The sequence below is a fragment of the Marmota monax genome, unplaced genomic scaffold, assembly GCF_021218885.2.
Source record: "Marmota monax isolate L192 unplaced genomic scaffold, Marmota_monax_Labrador192_F-V1.1 WCK01_AAM20220418_F8-fsc00018, whole genome shotgun sequence".
NCBI classification, from domain to species: domain Eukaryota; kingdom Metazoa; phylum Chordata; class Mammalia; order Rodentia; family Sciuridae; genus Marmota; species Marmota monax.
The window spans coordinates 20,528,065-20,545,398 of NW_026692201.1; the positions used below are offsets into that span (position 1 = coordinate 20,528,065).

Below are 17,334 nucleotides of genomic sequence, written 5' to 3' on the forward strand. Positions count from 1 at the left end.
AAACCCTGTCTCAAAATAAAATATGAAGAGCTGGGTATGTATCTCAGTGGTAGAGCACTGGCCTAGCAAGCATGAAGCCCTGAGGGTTCAATCTCCAGCACCCCCACCAAAGCTAATAAAGTACTTGAACCTCCTTTTGACTTGGGAATATATAAGTTAAGATAATAGGACATTATGAGTAGACACAGAATAGTAGAAAAATTAAGTGATTTCTTTTTTCAATTCTTTGACTGGAATTTTTATACAAATATTTGTGGAGATATAAAATATTCAAAACAGATGTTATCATTGATAATTTATTAAAGAATTAATTTATACTGTTTCCATATAGTACCTGCTCAACCAATAATAAAATAGATCTCTATAATTATATAAAAATACAGTTGCATGGAAAACAGGAAAAGATAATATTTTATAAGACAATATTTTTGTGATAAACATATGGGAAGTTATAAAATATAGGATCCATTCCTAGTATTAACATATAAATGCAAAATTAACATGAGAAACAACTACTTATTATAATATAGTAAAAAGCATATTGAGCATAAAGTCAAAATGACTTTTTTAGAGTAGAGTACTCGCACTCGCCTGGTGTGTGTGAGGCACTGGGTTCGATCCTCAGCACCAAATAAAAGTAAATAAAATAAAGGTATTTTTTTTAAAAAGTCAAAATGATGTGATAACACAAGGACTTGTCGTTTAACATTTTAAATTATAAACCTCATTGTACTTAAAGCTATAGTCATCTCATTGAGCAAATACAGAAGTGAATTTAATTGCAAACTCTTCTACTTTTCTCTTTCTTGAAAGCCATCTCATTTTCCCTTACTATATTTCTGTTATGGTTTAGATATGAGGTGTCCCCCAAAAGCTCAAGTGAGACAATGCAACAAGGTTTAGGAATAAAATGATTGGGTTATGAAAGCCTTAAGCCAATCAGTGAATTAATCCCATTATAGGGACTAACTTGATGAAACTGTAGGTAGATAGGGTGTGACTGGAGGAGGTGGGTCCCTTTTGGTTTTAAATTTTGTCCTTGATAGGCAGAGCTCTCTCTCTCTCTGCTTCTTGGTGCAATGTTCTGAGCCTCTTTCTTCCACCACACTCTTGAGCCATGATGTTTTACCTCACCTTGAACTCTGAGGAATGGAAACAGCCTTCTAAGGACTGAGATCTCTGAAACCAGGAGCCCCAAATCAACTTTTCCTCCTCTAATTGTTCTTGTCAGGTCTTTGGTTGGAGCAACAAAAAATCTGAAACATTTCTTCTTAAAACAACTTCTTTGCTTTCAAATGGGAGCATAGAAAATTTTATTTCTGAAGGAACTAAATCAGGTTCTTGGATTAGTATAAAAATATACAGATTCAATAAAAATTGATATATTAGAAGATAAACCAGGTAGGTGTGAAGTCCTGTAATTTTATGATTGGGTTTTTATTGTTTATTGGATCAATTTATTTTTATTTTGACTTCCTATTTTAGCTTCTAGTCTGATAAAGTATAGTTATGCAAATTTAGTATGTAGACTACCAATTATCTGAAGGAATAATTGATTATTATACTGTGTACAGATCAAACTACATGTAATTTTTCCAATTTTCATAAATTGTCTTACAATCTTTAAAGAGTCTCCATAGAACTTTTAGAAATTATTTCAGCCATATCTTAAAAACATTTGGTTCATGATTATACTGTCCAACTAAAGTACACTCTTTAAAAATAAAATGTGTTATTTAGCAGGCAGCTGGCAACATGGCCATTTATGTGTTTTTATTTAAAGTAAAAACGCAAGACATTCTCTAAGGTGGCCTCCTCTGCACTCAAAACTTTTAGTCTTTGAAAAATGTATGAGTACTTTCCTTTGGAAATCATGTAGCCTACACATATTTTATAAAAATCACAGAATGTGGGAGCATGGACAGTTTATTATGTATCTGAGAACATCAAAAGCTATGATGTTTGATGTCATATGGTCTAAAGTAGGCCATGATCTAAGGCTTCTCTCAGACATCCTGAAGAATGCTCAACCATCTAATTGTCTTTGTTATCTTCTTTCAATGGCAACCATTTAATCAGCTATGCTTATTGACCACCCCACTCAATGAATAACATTGCAGCAGGAATATGGGGAATTTTAAAGGGGACTTCATATTGTATTTATGACCTCAATGTGTTTATAATCTAACATCAGGCTCTGCTAGGAAGGATATAACAAATACTATAATTGTACTTGGCAGAGAGGACAGTAGAACATATTCTAGTTCTTTAGCATGGTGTGTGTGTGTGTGTGTGTGTGTGTGTGTGTGAGAGAGAGAGAGAGAGAGAGAGAGAGAGAGAGAGAGAGAGAGAGAGAGAGAGAATGTCAATATAATGGAAATAAAAGTAACAGACATTACAGATTATGAATTGTGGGGCAGAGGTTATCAGAATGACCTTTGAGCATAATTTTGGGAGAAAGGAGGTTTCTGGGTGAGAAAAATGGTAACTATATGGCTTGAGCCAAAAGGATGGCAGCAGTTGTCTGACTGAAGCCATTTGTATAGGACTGAAAAACATTGGTGCTGGAACTGGAATTAGATTCAGGAACTAGACTGAAAATCACCACAGAAGAAACATAACTAAAGTTAACAGTTCAGGGAAATGTTTTTTTGTGACTGTGGTAAAGATAAATTGGATAAATAAGAGGTTATGTGGGTAGCGAGGCTGGCTCAATGCTGGATATTAAAGGCAATTAAGACCTGGACTTGGGATACAGCTACAAAACTAAATTGAAATTTTCAGATGAGTCCCAGGGGTCTACGTGACTCCATTCATCTTAACATCCAAATGTTGTATTAAAAAATCCTTAGGGAAAAATTTCCTAACATTTTGCCTGTTGTCATAGATACTTTGAGACTGAAAGGAGGAAAATGATTCAAAGGGAACACGAGATGGCAGCAGTTTTATCATATAAAGAGAAAGATTGGGGGAAAAAACATTTGAAATTATTTTTTAAATAAAAATATGGAGCACTTTATTCTTTATGTATTGTATTCCTTTTCAGTACAGAGATTACTCAGTCATTGGTTTCATGCTTCAGAACACATCTGACTATAGTAAAAACCCTACTCCATTACATGTGATTGTTTCCTAAAATAAAGCTGTTGCCATTTCCTGAGGATTACTGTTCATCCGTGTTATCTGAGGCAGAAGAGTCCTGTATGGTGCAAATTTGTTTTAAATGTTCCAGCATCGCTTTTTCTTCCTCTTCTAGTGTTTCATCCTTCCTCATTTCCCACCTAAAAGAAAAATCACATCTTAGTATTTTGTCATAACTTCGAGGCTCTAGTCAGTTATTCAGGGTTTAAATATGCAGTCCCTGGCTACAGAGGCCTTGGTTTCTTCTTGTTTATTCTTTACCCACTGCCTCTTGGGTGACACAGTTCATTGGCACTGCTTCTGCAGAGTGGGCCGGGAGAATGGAAGAGGAAAACAGCTGATCTCTAGAATTCCTCTAAGAGTAAGTTTCAAAGTAATGTTTCAAATGAAGTTTCTGTATTTCCTAGATTTTAAAAATGTATATAGTATTTTTCCCTCAGTGAGGAACATTTCAGTGGTTTTTAATTTGCAGGGAGGTTTGCCAGGAAGACATTGGCAGCAAAAACGTGAAGATAAAACTGGATCTACATTAAGGGCAGGTCAATCTATTCATAGAAATAAGATCAGATTTAGAGTAATCATGTTAAATCACCCAAGAAGAATAACAAATTGTCAGCAAGGCTCCATAGAACATTTACCAAAAAAAAGAGGTTTAAAGATTTTCTAATTCTGAGTGATTAGGAAAGACAGAACAAAATATTAGAATCTGGAACTATATATGTATACAAATTTGCAATGTAAATATAATTACAGTAATACAAGCATACTTAATCCTTTTTTTCCCCTCCTTCCTTTCTCTTATGCCACCTTTCCAGGACTTATCAGGGAATACCAAAAGAACACAGCGTTCCAACAGGGCATCATTTGCATGCACTTCCTTTATCCTTTCCTCATTCCTATTTCTCCCATCCCTTAAGCCATCTACTGTGATATAGTGCCACAAAAAATTAAAAGTCAATGCTTATATATCCTAAAGGACCCTTTGATATATGACCCTCTGATATCTCACTGATATAAAGACTTCAGTGGGATAGGACTTCTAACAACAAATAAGTATACTCAATGCCTCCAGAAGCCCCTTGCTGCATTATAGTCAGAACTCCTGGATAACAATTATATGGATAACATTATAGTCAGAACTCCTGGATACTGAGTTTAGGGTAAGCTCTTTGGGTTTTGTCTGAACATCAAAAAGAAAGCATGGTCCCTACACTTCCCACAGAAACATCTTAAGAGGATGCCTACTCCTAAACAGGTGTCCTTGTTGGAGTGCTGGGTTCAGTGTTCTCTGACCAATTCCAGGCAGTGGTATACATAAAAGAGAAGACGAAGTGGAAGTGTGAAGGATTAATTAGATTATTACATCTGGTTTAAATTTACATTTCTTCTTTACTCTCTGTCCAGTATTCTCTTCACCTCCTAGCTCCAACACATATAGATCTAAAAACTGCTATTTCAGGTCTCCATAGTTTATCTATTTCCATAATGTTGAAGTTGGGTCATTGGTCGTTCAGGTTTTAATAGCAACTTGAAGGATAGAGAATTTTCAGTATCACACTGTTCAAAACCATATCACATGAGAAAATATTCCTAAAATTAGTATATTGGTAGTTACAATTTAGTGTACAAGATTACCTTGTACTGTATTTGTGGATTTTTAATGATAAACACCTCTCACTACCCATTTCATACAGGTGAACTTGGTTATCATTATTATGCATGTTAAATTGAACTGCCACACAAGCAAATAAATAATGGAAAATAATTTATAGAGCACTAATTACAGGTTAGGCATTGTTTTGTATTTTTACTTTTGTTTATTTTTGGTCCTGGGGAATTAACTCAGGGGTGTTTTACCACTAAGCTTCATCTCCAGACCTTTTTATTTTTTCTTGCTAAGTTGCTTAGGACCTTGCTAAGTTGCTGAGGCTGGCCTTGAACTTTCAATTCTCCTGGTCCCAGCCTCCTGAGTTGCTGGGATTACCTGCAGGCACAACTAAAACTTTTTAGTGCATTGTAGTTATATATAATAGTAGGGTTTATTTTGACATATTCATAAATGCATCTCATATAGTTTTTTTCCATTTCATTTTTCAATAAACACTTGATGTAGCACTCTTTAAATTCTCATTACATAATGCTACTATTCCAGGTTCATCAATTAGTCAATTGAGATACTCACTTGCCCAAATGTCTTTTGATATAAACTTGGAGTCTGTGCTTGGAAATGCAATATCCTGGATTAAAACCATTTTACAGGGCTGGGGTTGTAGCTCAGTGGTAGAGTGCTTGCCTAACTCATGTGAGGCACTAGGTTTGATCCTCAGCAATACATTAAAAAAATAAAGGTATTTTAAAAACCCACTTTACCAGTAGTATTCATTGATGTTAAAATACTATAAATTTAATTTTCTGAAAAATGTCTCCTCTATTATGTTAGATAGTAAATAAAAAAACTATCTAAGGATCATAGGCTCTTATAAAAAATTGGAACAGGAGGAAATATATTTATTTCTTTTCCTCCCATGCAAAAGTGCTAATATTGTCTGAGTAAATGAATTATTTTATGAATGTCAACATAAAAATATGTACTATGCACATAAATATTTTGATCATTGTCTCTACCTGTGAAAATTGAAAGCAGTCTCTTTGCTTCATTAAAAATCTGTATAATTAATGTAATCTAAATGAATTGTATACATAATAGAATCCATGATAAGGATTTTGAAGCTTCATGACAAAATTATGGGCCCTTTACAGCATAATTGAGCTGTTAGTAATTGATATTAGGCAAAGTTCTTTACCTACCCCAACCTTCTTATATTTGTTTTCTGTTTATTAAGAACTTATTTCATAAGAAGGTAAGAAATACTGACAAAGATAAGTGAAAACATAATATTAGAACTATGCTTTCTCTGGTAATTTTACTCTTATTGAATAAAAGCATTAGAAATTTAGAATGTATGGTTACTGCAAGCATTGTTAAGTTTCACACTTGTAAGTTGTTAAGTTTATCTCTAATCGTTAACATAACATAAAAAATTGATTTAAAAAAATACTAATGGAAGAGAAAATAATCCACCAATTTGTTAAACACAATCGAATGGGCAATGTGTTCAAAATCTTTATACCTAGTTTCCACTAATATATTTAATATCTATGATGGAAGCAGTCACTACAGAAACCAGGAAATGTCAGAACCAGAAGACTCTAGATATCCTGGAAAACATTATAAAGTGATTATATCTTTGTTTTTCTGACTTTGGTAGCCTGTCTTTTGCAGTACTGCTAAGTTTCCCACCTGCTTACTAGGCTAAGACTATGGTTAAGTTTTCCTGGCAGTTCTTAACTGGGTCAAGACTGCCTTAATGAGGGTTCTTAAGGTGGTAAGAAAATGTGGAGGGCATTTTCTGCTCACACTGTCTAGAGAATCCTACTATGACCCAGGGAAAAGGGATGGCAAACTTCTTTAACATGAAGCCATCCCACACAATGAAGACTTGTGTTCCCAAACTGTCAATAGTATCACCTCTGAGAATCATTTGCTCTAGAATATCCAAATGATACAGAGTAGTAATGAGAACATTAAAATAGTAACAATCCCTAGAAACTTCCTTATTTCAATTTTTAAAAAATATTTTTTAGTTGTCAATGTACCTTTTTTTAAATTTATATGTGGTGTTGAGAATCAAACCCAGTACCCCACACATGCTAGGCAAGCGCTCTACAACTAAACTACAACCCCAGCCCCCTTCTTTTTTTAATTTTTTAATTTTTTTTTTAATTTTTTATTGTTGGTTGTTCAAAACATTACATGTTTCTTGATATATTATATTTCACACTTTGATTCAAGTGTCTCTCCACTTCTGTTCAACATAGTTCTCGAAACACTGGCCAGAGCAATAAGACAGACGAAAGAAATTAAAGGCATAAAAATAGGAAAAGAAGAACTTAAATTATCACTATTTGCAGATAACATGATTCTATACCTAGCAGACCCAAAAGGGTCTACAATGAAACTATTAGAGCTAATAAATGAATTCAGCAAAGTGGCAGGATATAAAATCAACACGCATAAATCAAAGGCATTCCTGTATATCAGCGACAAATCCTCTGAAATGGAAATGAGGACAACCACTCCATTCACAATATCTTCAAAAAAAATAAAATACTTGGGAATCAACCTAACAAAAGAGGTGAAAGACTTATACAATGAAAACTACAGAACCCTAAAGAGAGAAATAGAAGAAGATCTTAGAAGATGGAAAAATATACCCTGTTCATGGATAGGCAGAACTAACATCATCAAAATGGCGATACTACCAAAAGTTCTCTATAGGTTTAATGCAATGCCAATCAAAATCCCAACGGCATTTCTTGTAGAAATAGAGAAAGCAATCATGAAATTCATATGGAAAAATAAAAGACCCAGAATAGCAAAAACAATGCTAAGCAGGAAGTGTGAATCAGGCGGTATAGCGATACCAGACTTCAAACTATACTACAGAGCAATAGTAACAAAAACAGCATGGTACTGGTACCAAAACAGGCGGGTGGACCAATGGTACAGAATAGAGGACACAGAAACCAATCCACAAAACTACAACTATCTTATATTTGATAAAGGGGCTAAAAGCATGCAATGGAGGAAAGATAGCATCTTCAACAAATGGTGCTGGGAAAACTGGAAATCCATATGCAACAAAATGAAACTGAATCCCTTTCTCTCGCCATGCACAAAAGTTAATTCAAAATGGATCAAGGAGCTTGATATCAAATCAGAGACACAGCGTCTGATAGAAGAAAAAGTTGGCTACGATCTACATACTGTGGGGTCGGGCTCCAAATTCCTCAATAGGACACCCATAACACAAAAGTTAATAACTAGAATCAACAAATGGGACTTACTCAAACTAAAAAGTTTTTTCTCAGCAAAAGAAACAATAAGAGAGGTAAATAGGGAGCCTACATCCTGGGAACAAATCTTTACTCCTCACACTTCAGATAGAGCCCTAATATCCAGAGTATACAAAGAACTCAAAAAATTAGACAATAAGATAACAAACAACCCAATCAACAAATGGGCCCAGCCCCCTTCTTGCACTGTAAATGGTTTTGTTGTTCACTGCCTAGAATACTGTTTGCTGGAGACAGGAGTTTAGGAATCAGGGTACAGCTGGATTTGAAGCTCTTATCACCTGTGTGGTCTTGGGAAAGTCAGATAAAACTGTGCCTCAGTTTCCTTATAGAATAAGACTAGTAATAATTCCTGCTTCATAGAGCTGCAATGAGGAGAAATAGCTAAGCACATATAAAACATAAAACAACACCTGTTTCAAAGCAAACACTCAATGAATGAAAACTATTATTATCATTTTATATAAGTTAGATAAAGTTAAGATAATATTGACATATTAATATAAACTCTCTTTCTCTCTCTATATATATATATCTGATTTCTATCTATATATACCAGATATATACGTATGTATCAGGTATATATCTGGTATATACACATCTGATACATATGTATATATCTGATATCTATCTATACATCTACATCTAGTATATCTCTATATCTCTATATATCTATATCTATATCTATATATATATCTCTCTCTCTCTATATATATATATATAGAGAGAGAGAGAGAGAGATATCAGTTAAAGTTAAGAGAAAACATAGCTGTAACAGGCTAAAAAAGACAGGGGGTTATTTTTCTTGTATCATAAGCAATCTGGAGGTGAATGACTGCTGGCATTGGGTAAGGAGCTTGATAACGGCAGGACTGATGACTCTTTTGTTTTTTATGTTATGGTTGTCTTCAAGGTGGTTGTTGCCACTTCAACCACCACATTGTTATTCTGAGGCAGGAAGAAGGAAGGATGCATCTATCACATTTTATCAAGGTAATAATACCTTTCCCAGATTCCTCCTAGCAGGTATTGGAGCCATACTGTTTGGGCCTGAATTCTGACTGCCTCTTACCATCTGTAGGATATTTTGCAAGTTTCTTAATTTATCTGTGCAACAGTATTCTCATGTGCAAAATAGTGGATACTGGCAATATGCATCCCAACCAATTGTTAGAAAGAGTGAGTGAATTATGAATGCCAAATGCTTCATAAAATGTTACAATTATTTTATTAGACTCTGTTTGTAGGGAGTAGTTTCCTTAGAGCTCCTATCTTGATGTTTTTTTCTCCAGTTCTGTGCACTTCACATTGTTTTATCTGAAGAATTCTCTTAGAATTGTAAAATGGAGTTGCTAAGTTTTCTTATGGATTCATTCACCGCCTTACTGTTCAATTTTACCTATCTATGACTGTGTGGTAATTCCCTTTAGCTTTCATGAAGGAGATGTTTTATTATAATCCATCCCATTTTCAGCCTAACATGGCTAAAGTTGTTTTTGTTTTCCTATAATCCCTTTGCTGTATTTTAAAAATATAGTCATAATGATGGCATCTGATCATATTATTGGCATTTATCCTGAAACACCAATAAAGTACTTTATAAAAATGTTACTTGAAATAAGCCTCCAGATTTAATGTGATTATTAAATATTTATGTAGCACTTTATATTTACAAAGTGCTTTACAATTATTTATTAGTTAATTGTACTGTTAAATAACATTAACCATCTGGCAAAATTAATGACTTCAAATTGCCCTACCAGTTGGTAGCTGAGCAGTGAAAAGTGAAGTCATATTGGATTTTATTCTAGAAAAAAACTTCTTGTCCTTCTGTCTTCAAACACAGCATAGTTCCGGCTGGCTTTAGAGCCTTGGAGGTTCAAATCAGTGGAGAAAATGACATCTCTGTTCTCTTCCTCTTGCTGTTCTTCTGTACATGGGAACTTTTCTTGGTATTAGTCTTAGAGGATCTTCTCTTCTCCCTTGGAAAGCCCCACATCTACTCGTGCATATTCAGCTGTTGTCTCCACATCTGTAATTCATCTGTGTCCCAAGATGAAATGCAATATTTTTAAATTTGGTTTTTGTCCTAAGCTCTTTAAATTCAGTTTCTTGATGAACATTTTCATTGCAGCTCCAATCTGTGTACACAATCTGCCATCAGTTAAGAGAAATTCTCACACTCAAGCATAGCCCACTGCCATCAGTCCCCAGTTCAGGTGCTTGTGGTTTCTGGGCCTGAACAGTGAAATATTCATAAGCTATTTGGATCTTCAGCCTTGTGTCACTGCAACACCAAACCAACAATGGCTGCCCTGATTAGAGTTTAAAGTCATTGGTATTCTAGCTAGGCAGTAGTTCTGTTGAGCTGCTGCTATGTCTTCTCAGGGAGATAATTATCTTCCCAACTACCTCCTGCCTTGTGTTTCCATGTTTGCATTTCTGGCTTTGCTATTCTACCTACCTGAAATGCCTTTCCGTACACCCCAAATCTGCTCATTGTTCCTGAGACCCAGTCCACACTCCACCTTATTTATATATTCCTACCTAACACCATAATTCTGATGTGATAGCCCTCCCTTGATTCAGACATCACCTAAAGTCAACACTATTTTGTTCTATTAACCACATATTGCATTGTTCCATCTCTTCTGTTACCTTTTTGAGTTATTCAATTATTACATCCTTTTTATTTTTCTTATATAGTATCTTTTCATCTATACTTTGGTGTTCATTGAACACTTTTCATTATTTATTGGTTTAATTTCAAATGTTTTAGTTTGATAGTTCAAATAACACACCTTTTCTTCAAATAAGGGAGAGACTAATTTATTTTTCTGATCCTCAAGAATGTTTTTGAACATATTTTTCAATAATGAACATTTTTTTCTCCCATAATATGGCAAATATAAAAGAGGACACATAGAAATTGACCTTTTATGTTCCAGTTATCTCTACCATCATTTGCTTTCAATAGATGTGACACAAAAATTCTGCTGCCCAAATTATGTTGTTCACCCAAGCTGAGGCCACTTAATTTGGCTTTTAAATAGGGCTTGAAATGTGGGCACAGTAGATTATCCTGCTCTTGATTTAGCCTCTAGATGACACCAAAGTGGCCTATATGTAATCTCTCCTTCATCCTATTTCTTCTTATTTATGTCCCTATTGACTTAATATTTCTAAAGACTCTATAGATTATTATTTCCAGAAAACTAAGTGATAAGAATGGAGATGCTGTGACCCAGGACATCTGGAATAGGGCAGTAAACTCTCTGTGGAGACTCTCTCCAGGCTCTTGTTCTGATTTAATTTGGAAAATATTTGTGCATGGTGAGTGAAAGTGGTTTAATTTCATTTCGTTGCATATGGATTTCCAGTTTTCCCAGCACCATTTGTTGAAGAGGCCACCTTTTCTCCAATGTATGTTTTTGTTTTCTATTCTGTACTATTGGTCTACCTGTCTTCTTTGGTGCCAATACCACTCAAAGTGGATCAAGGTCCTAGGAATTAGACCAGAGACCCTGCACCTAATAGAAGAAAAAGTATGCCCAAATCTTCATCATGTTAATTAGGTCATAACTTCCTTAACAAGATTCTAAAAGCACAATAAATAAAATCAATAATCAATAAATGGGATGAGCTCAAACTAAAAAGCTTCTTCTCAATAAAGGAAATAATCAATAATGTGAAGAAAGAGCCTACAGAGAAAGAGCCACATGCATATCAGCTGGATCACTAATTTTCAGGTTATATAAAGAACTCAAAAAACTTAATACCAAAAAACTCCCAAATAACCCAATCAATACATGGGGTAAGGAACTGAACAGACACTACTCAGAAGAAGATATACGATCTATCAACAAATAAATGAAAAAATGTTTTACATCTTTAGCAATTAAAGAAATGCAAATCAAAACTACACTGAAATTTCTGACTCCAGTCAGAATGGCAATATCAAGAATATAAGCATCAATAAATGTTGGCAAGGATGTGGGGGAAAGGTACATTCATACATTGCTGGTGGCACTGCAAATTGGTGAACCACTCTGGAAAGCAGTATGGAGATTCCTTAGAAAACCATTTGACTCAACTATCCCACTTCTTGGTCTATGCCCAAAGGACTTAACATCAGCATACTATACTGACAATGATCACATCAATGTTTATAGCAACTCAATTCACAATAGCTAAACTGTGGAAGCAATGCTCTTCAATACATAAATGGATAAAGAAACTGTGGTATATATACACAATGGAATATTACTCAGCATTAAAAAAGAATAAAATTATGGCATTTTTAGGTGATTTGATTGAGTTGGAGAGTATCATGCTAAATGAAGTGTAAGTCAATCCCAAAAAACCAAGGTCTAACATTTTCTCTGGTAAGTGGATCCTGATCCATAATGAGGAGTGGAGCATGGGAAGAATGGAGGAACTTTGGATAGGGCAAAGGGGTGGGGAGAGATGGGAGGGGGAATAGGAGTAGGAAGGATGGTAGAATGAGATGGACATCATTACCCTAGGTACATGTATGATTGCATGAATGGTGTAACTCTACATCAAGTACAACCAGAGAAATGAAAAGTTGTGCTCCATTTACAATGAATCAAAATGCATTCTGCTGTCATGTATAACTAATTAGGACAAATAAAATAATTCCTGGTGTACATAAACTGAAATTTAAAGGCAAAAAAGAGAAAATATTCGATTATGCTTTTTAATTATCACAAAATAATATTATTTCTTTACTATTCGTGAATTAGGGAAATTGTCCATGGATTTATTTTCACAAAAAACAAGCCAAATTATTATTTCTTCTCCAGAACAAGCAAACAAATAAACAAACAAACAAAGAAACAAAACACAAACCTGTGGTATCTTCTACTCCAGTGTCTTTCACTTGTTAAATATGTTTAAATATCTCAGATTGACTCAAACAAAATATACTGAATAACAACATGGTTTTGTACACTGTACTCTGCACACCTCAGGCACACACAAAATGTCTTTCCACTGTTATATGTCAGAAGTTTAGGGTTATTATGATATTCTTAGATGGATTGAAAAAACTTTTAGCCACCTGTATCACAATTAGTAATAGTTGGTTTCTCAAATAGGTATTTTTAAATTATTAATTGTATGAGTGATAAAATGACAGCTCTTAGAGCATTAAAATTAGTCTTAAATTCCTTGGTTTCTACTTCACTACTTGGTTTTTAATGTCCCAAAATTCAATCATCATGCCAAAGCACAATTTCCTGCCAGCTAGCTCATTAACTTACTAACCACATCCAAAATCTTTTAAAGAATGAGGTGGTGGTATAAAGAAAACAAGACATTCAGTAATTTCATGTTATTTGGGACTTGATTAGTATTTTTGGCCAATATAAAAAGTTTTAAAACAATCTCTGGCTAGCAAAGTACTTGATTCAAGTCACATAGAATGCTGGAGTAAGTAATTTCATAGGCTACCAAATATTTAAATTTTAATTTCAGGTGATGTACTCTCATAATTGATCCCAATAACCTTTTCCTTACTCTTTTTTAAAATTTTATTTGTTATTTTTAGATATACTCTCTATACCACTCGTTTTCTACAGTATGTAACTTTATTCCATCCTCCCATTTGGATCTCCAGTTATTGATTGCCTTTCTTTTCTTTTAATGTCAGAATTTCCTTAAAAGTATGAAATAGGATTGTAATAAAAGGTCTCTGTCATTTTAGTTCTCATAACCAGCTTGGATGTGAAGGAAAGGTTATAAGAGTAAATTCTTAAAAATTATACTAACAAGCAAAGTCATCAGTAAATCATGATTGTTCTCTCTTTGATTCTGGTTGATGTAATTAACCGAGAATAAATAGATATTTAGTTATTGATTTTTAATAGCTCAAAATGCATAATACTAATTAAACAAATTAAATATGTTTTCTGTGACACACAGAGCACTTTCAGACTCTCAGTTCTTAGGACATGCTACAGATTTAGAAGAAATAAAAGACTGATCCAAATAAACATAAACTTTGGGAGACTCTGTCTCAGTGAACTGTAATAGTAAAAAATTAATTACAGTGGATCCCTATTAGAAGCCTGAAATTAAAAGATTTTTATAAGTTATCTGTTATATTGGGCCTTGGTTTGTGGTCTATTTAATATATATGACTAATGATCCATATTTTAGAATAGAATTTTACTGCATATAATTAATTTTTCCACTCATCCAGCAAAACATTTATTGAGCATCTAATTAATTCAAAATACTGTGCTAATGTAACAGAATTAGAGTAGCTGACTATGATCTTGTCTTCAAGGTGCTTATTCAGAGTCCTTCATATGGGCTGGACTGAGTAATTATTCTAACTCCATCTTCAAAATTCCATAAAGATTTTCTATAATATTTCAGTGTATGTGTGAAATGTCAGTGGTAATCAAAGGCACTAGTGCCATTTCCTTAGACTTCATTATAGTAATTGTTTGTGAGAAAGGCCTAATTTAGCCCTTTCTTTCTTGACACATGAAGCAATCTGAGGTAGCTTTAGGGAATAATTCACATTTTTCATCACTCAGTGGAAATGGAGCAATGTTAACTACAGAAAGCACCCTGATTTTTTTCTTTTGAGCAGTAAAGTCATCATTAAATTGCAGTGAGATTAAAAACTATAGAATTTGATGTTGCTCTCAAAAGACATTTCTTTATGAAGGTGACTCTGAATAGCACTTAGTCCCAAAGGATAAACTTAAGGGAGGAGACAGAGGTAAGGCTGTCATATATTTGAGAACAACTTGATGAATATTGTAATTCGTGAATGATTATGGGAAATGTATTATACACCATAACAATTAGCTTCCACTTAAATTGTACCACTTTTTATATCTTTATTTTTTTTCCACATAGAGCCACAGGATTAGAGTTGCTCTCTTAGAGATGGGACTTAACTATGCCTACTTACCACATAAGACTTATCCTCTAATATGTTCTCCAGATGAAAATCTACAACCACTTTTTCCTAATGTTTTAAGAAATCCATTTATTTTCAGTCCATCCCCTTAAACATACATTTAGTTGAAAATGAAGAAATTAATATTATTTTTTATGTAGCTTGAAACAGTTGATTTATTGTTTAGCTTTATTCTCACTAAAACAGAATAATTTTAAAAGTTCCCTTATAGGTTTCAATTTTTAACACTTGAAAAGTTTTTTTTTTTTTCCCTCTGAACTTTGTATTGAAACTCTAAAGTAGTTAAATAATATGGGTCCTACAAAGGGTTACAAGTCTTTACACACTTTTCAGTAGGGACTTTTAGGAATGAGTGGATGCCAAAAATTGCGCTTTGATAAAAAAAAATAGAGATTTTTTTAAATAAAACTATTTTTAACTCAATTTAGTTATTTCTTCAAGTTAACTAAAGTGTATTAGTTAAGAGGATTAATTCCAATAGGAAAAAGGAAAATATTAAGGAATCATACAAAATTAATTTCAATAAAAGATAAAGTGAACTTATTTGTGCTATTTTATTTTCAAATCGATAGACTGGGATTTTCTTTTTTAATATTATGAACATTTCTATGAAACACAATGTACTTTAAATTTTTATAGAATATTATAAATGGTAGTCACATCTTTGCCTTTGGAAATTACAAAACAGGAATTTGTTAAAATAGTCAGATGAGTTATTCCAGCTTTCCACAAGTCATCTTGACCTTATTGATCACTTTAATATTCAGAAAATAATGTTTATCTGTTTAGTTTGTAAAAATGTATAACAGTTTGTTAATATGGGATACTATTCAGAACCTCTGGAATGTGTATATAACAAAATATATAGAAAGACATAGAAATAAACATAATAAATATAAATATGTATAACTCAAAATTTAAAATATATAGGAATAAATAGTTATGTCTATAAAAATCTATATTCAATACTATAAAATATCAATACTTGCCATCATGAATTAGGAATTTATTTCCTTGCTGCAGCCAAGGTTTTGTTATATGATTATGATAAGTAGCTATATATGCAGTTTATCTAGCCATTTCTGCAAGAATTCAAATGAATGTTGTTTTACAAGTTGGTTGATTTCTTTTCCTACTACTAATGTACAAAAAGAATCTTTTGAAGCTTGGGAACAAGCAGCAAAACCCTTAATTTGAATTTATAGCCTTCAGAGACAAACTGCAGCACAACTCAACTGTCCAAGCAATTTATTTTAATTAATATGATTTGTTCTATATGTTTATGTAGGAGAGTTATATACGAACAAATGGGACAGCTAAGAATGCTAACAGTAACATTTTAAATAGTAATGGCTTAAGAAAAACATAAATGGAAGCATAGCCATCAGTAGTAATGGAATCGGAACTTCCCTGTTATTAGTAAATCATCCACATCTCCTCAGAGACTTCATTTCCACCAGTATTTTTTAAAAAGTATAAGAGTTTAGAGAGAAGGCCAAGGTCATGATATTTGGCCAGCATTTAGTGCTGAGGTAAAAAATTGCCCTGTACTAAGAGAAGTGTCAGGACTACTATATATTGCCAGAACCATATTGTTGGTTTTCCTCAGATGTATAATTTAATTAATTAAAAGAAAAAAGTACTTATTTTTTTAACTTGATATTGCTGGAAAGTTTCATGGACTGTGCTCTGTAAGCACTTGGTGTTGCCAGGCAATGTACATAGCTGTACATCCATAGCGCTATGTGTAGTTATACAGTCACAGCTGTAATCCTAGCTACGAAGGAGGCTAAGGCCAGGAGATTCATAAGTTCAAGACCAGCATGGGCAATAGCGAGAACTTGTCTCAAAATATAAAAATAAAAAGATCTCAGTTGTATCTAAGTGGTACAGCACCTTTGGGATCAATTCCAGTACTGCAAAGGCATGGGGCGGGGGGAATTGGTGTACATATTAGGTTATGTTACAAGATACTTTAAATATGTCTATTCTTGCTCTACAAATGATAAAAACAACAACATCTTTCATCAAGTATGAAAAGGTTACATATTTATAATTCTAAAATTATGTTTTAATGAAAATATTTTAATAGCCAGTCTTCAGCCAATACTAGTTATTTTGCCAACATCACTGACCTGTCCAACCATGCACTAACTACTTCTGGGGATAAGAATCTGAATAAAAGTACTCATTTAGAAACACTTGGTCCTTTTGCTGAAGAGTTTGTTTGCAACTTTGTTATCAAATTAGTAGTATTGTGTTTAGAAAAGGATTTGAAATATAGATGTGCTCAGATTTTGTGTAAAATTGGCTAA

The 17,334-nt window shown here is 33.5% G+C and overlaps 1 protein-coding gene across 2 annotated transcripts in view; it reads right to left on the bottom strand.

Annotated features, from left to right (window-relative positions):
- Positions 1 to 282: 282 nt before the first annotated feature.
- The window catches only part of Kiaa0825 (KIAA0825 ortholog), a 372,465-nt gene continuing 355,413 nt past the window's right edge, over positions 283 to 17,334 (bottom strand). For both annotated transcript variants that reach the window (XM_046428642.2, XM_058574629.1), the window contains exon 20: positions 283 to 3,281. In XM_046428642.2, the coding sequence (XP_046284598.1) occupies positions 3,164 to 3,281 (118 nt within the window). In that variant the 3' untranslated portion in view covers positions 283 to 3,163. The remainder of the gene's footprint in view (positions 3,282 to 17,334) is intronic.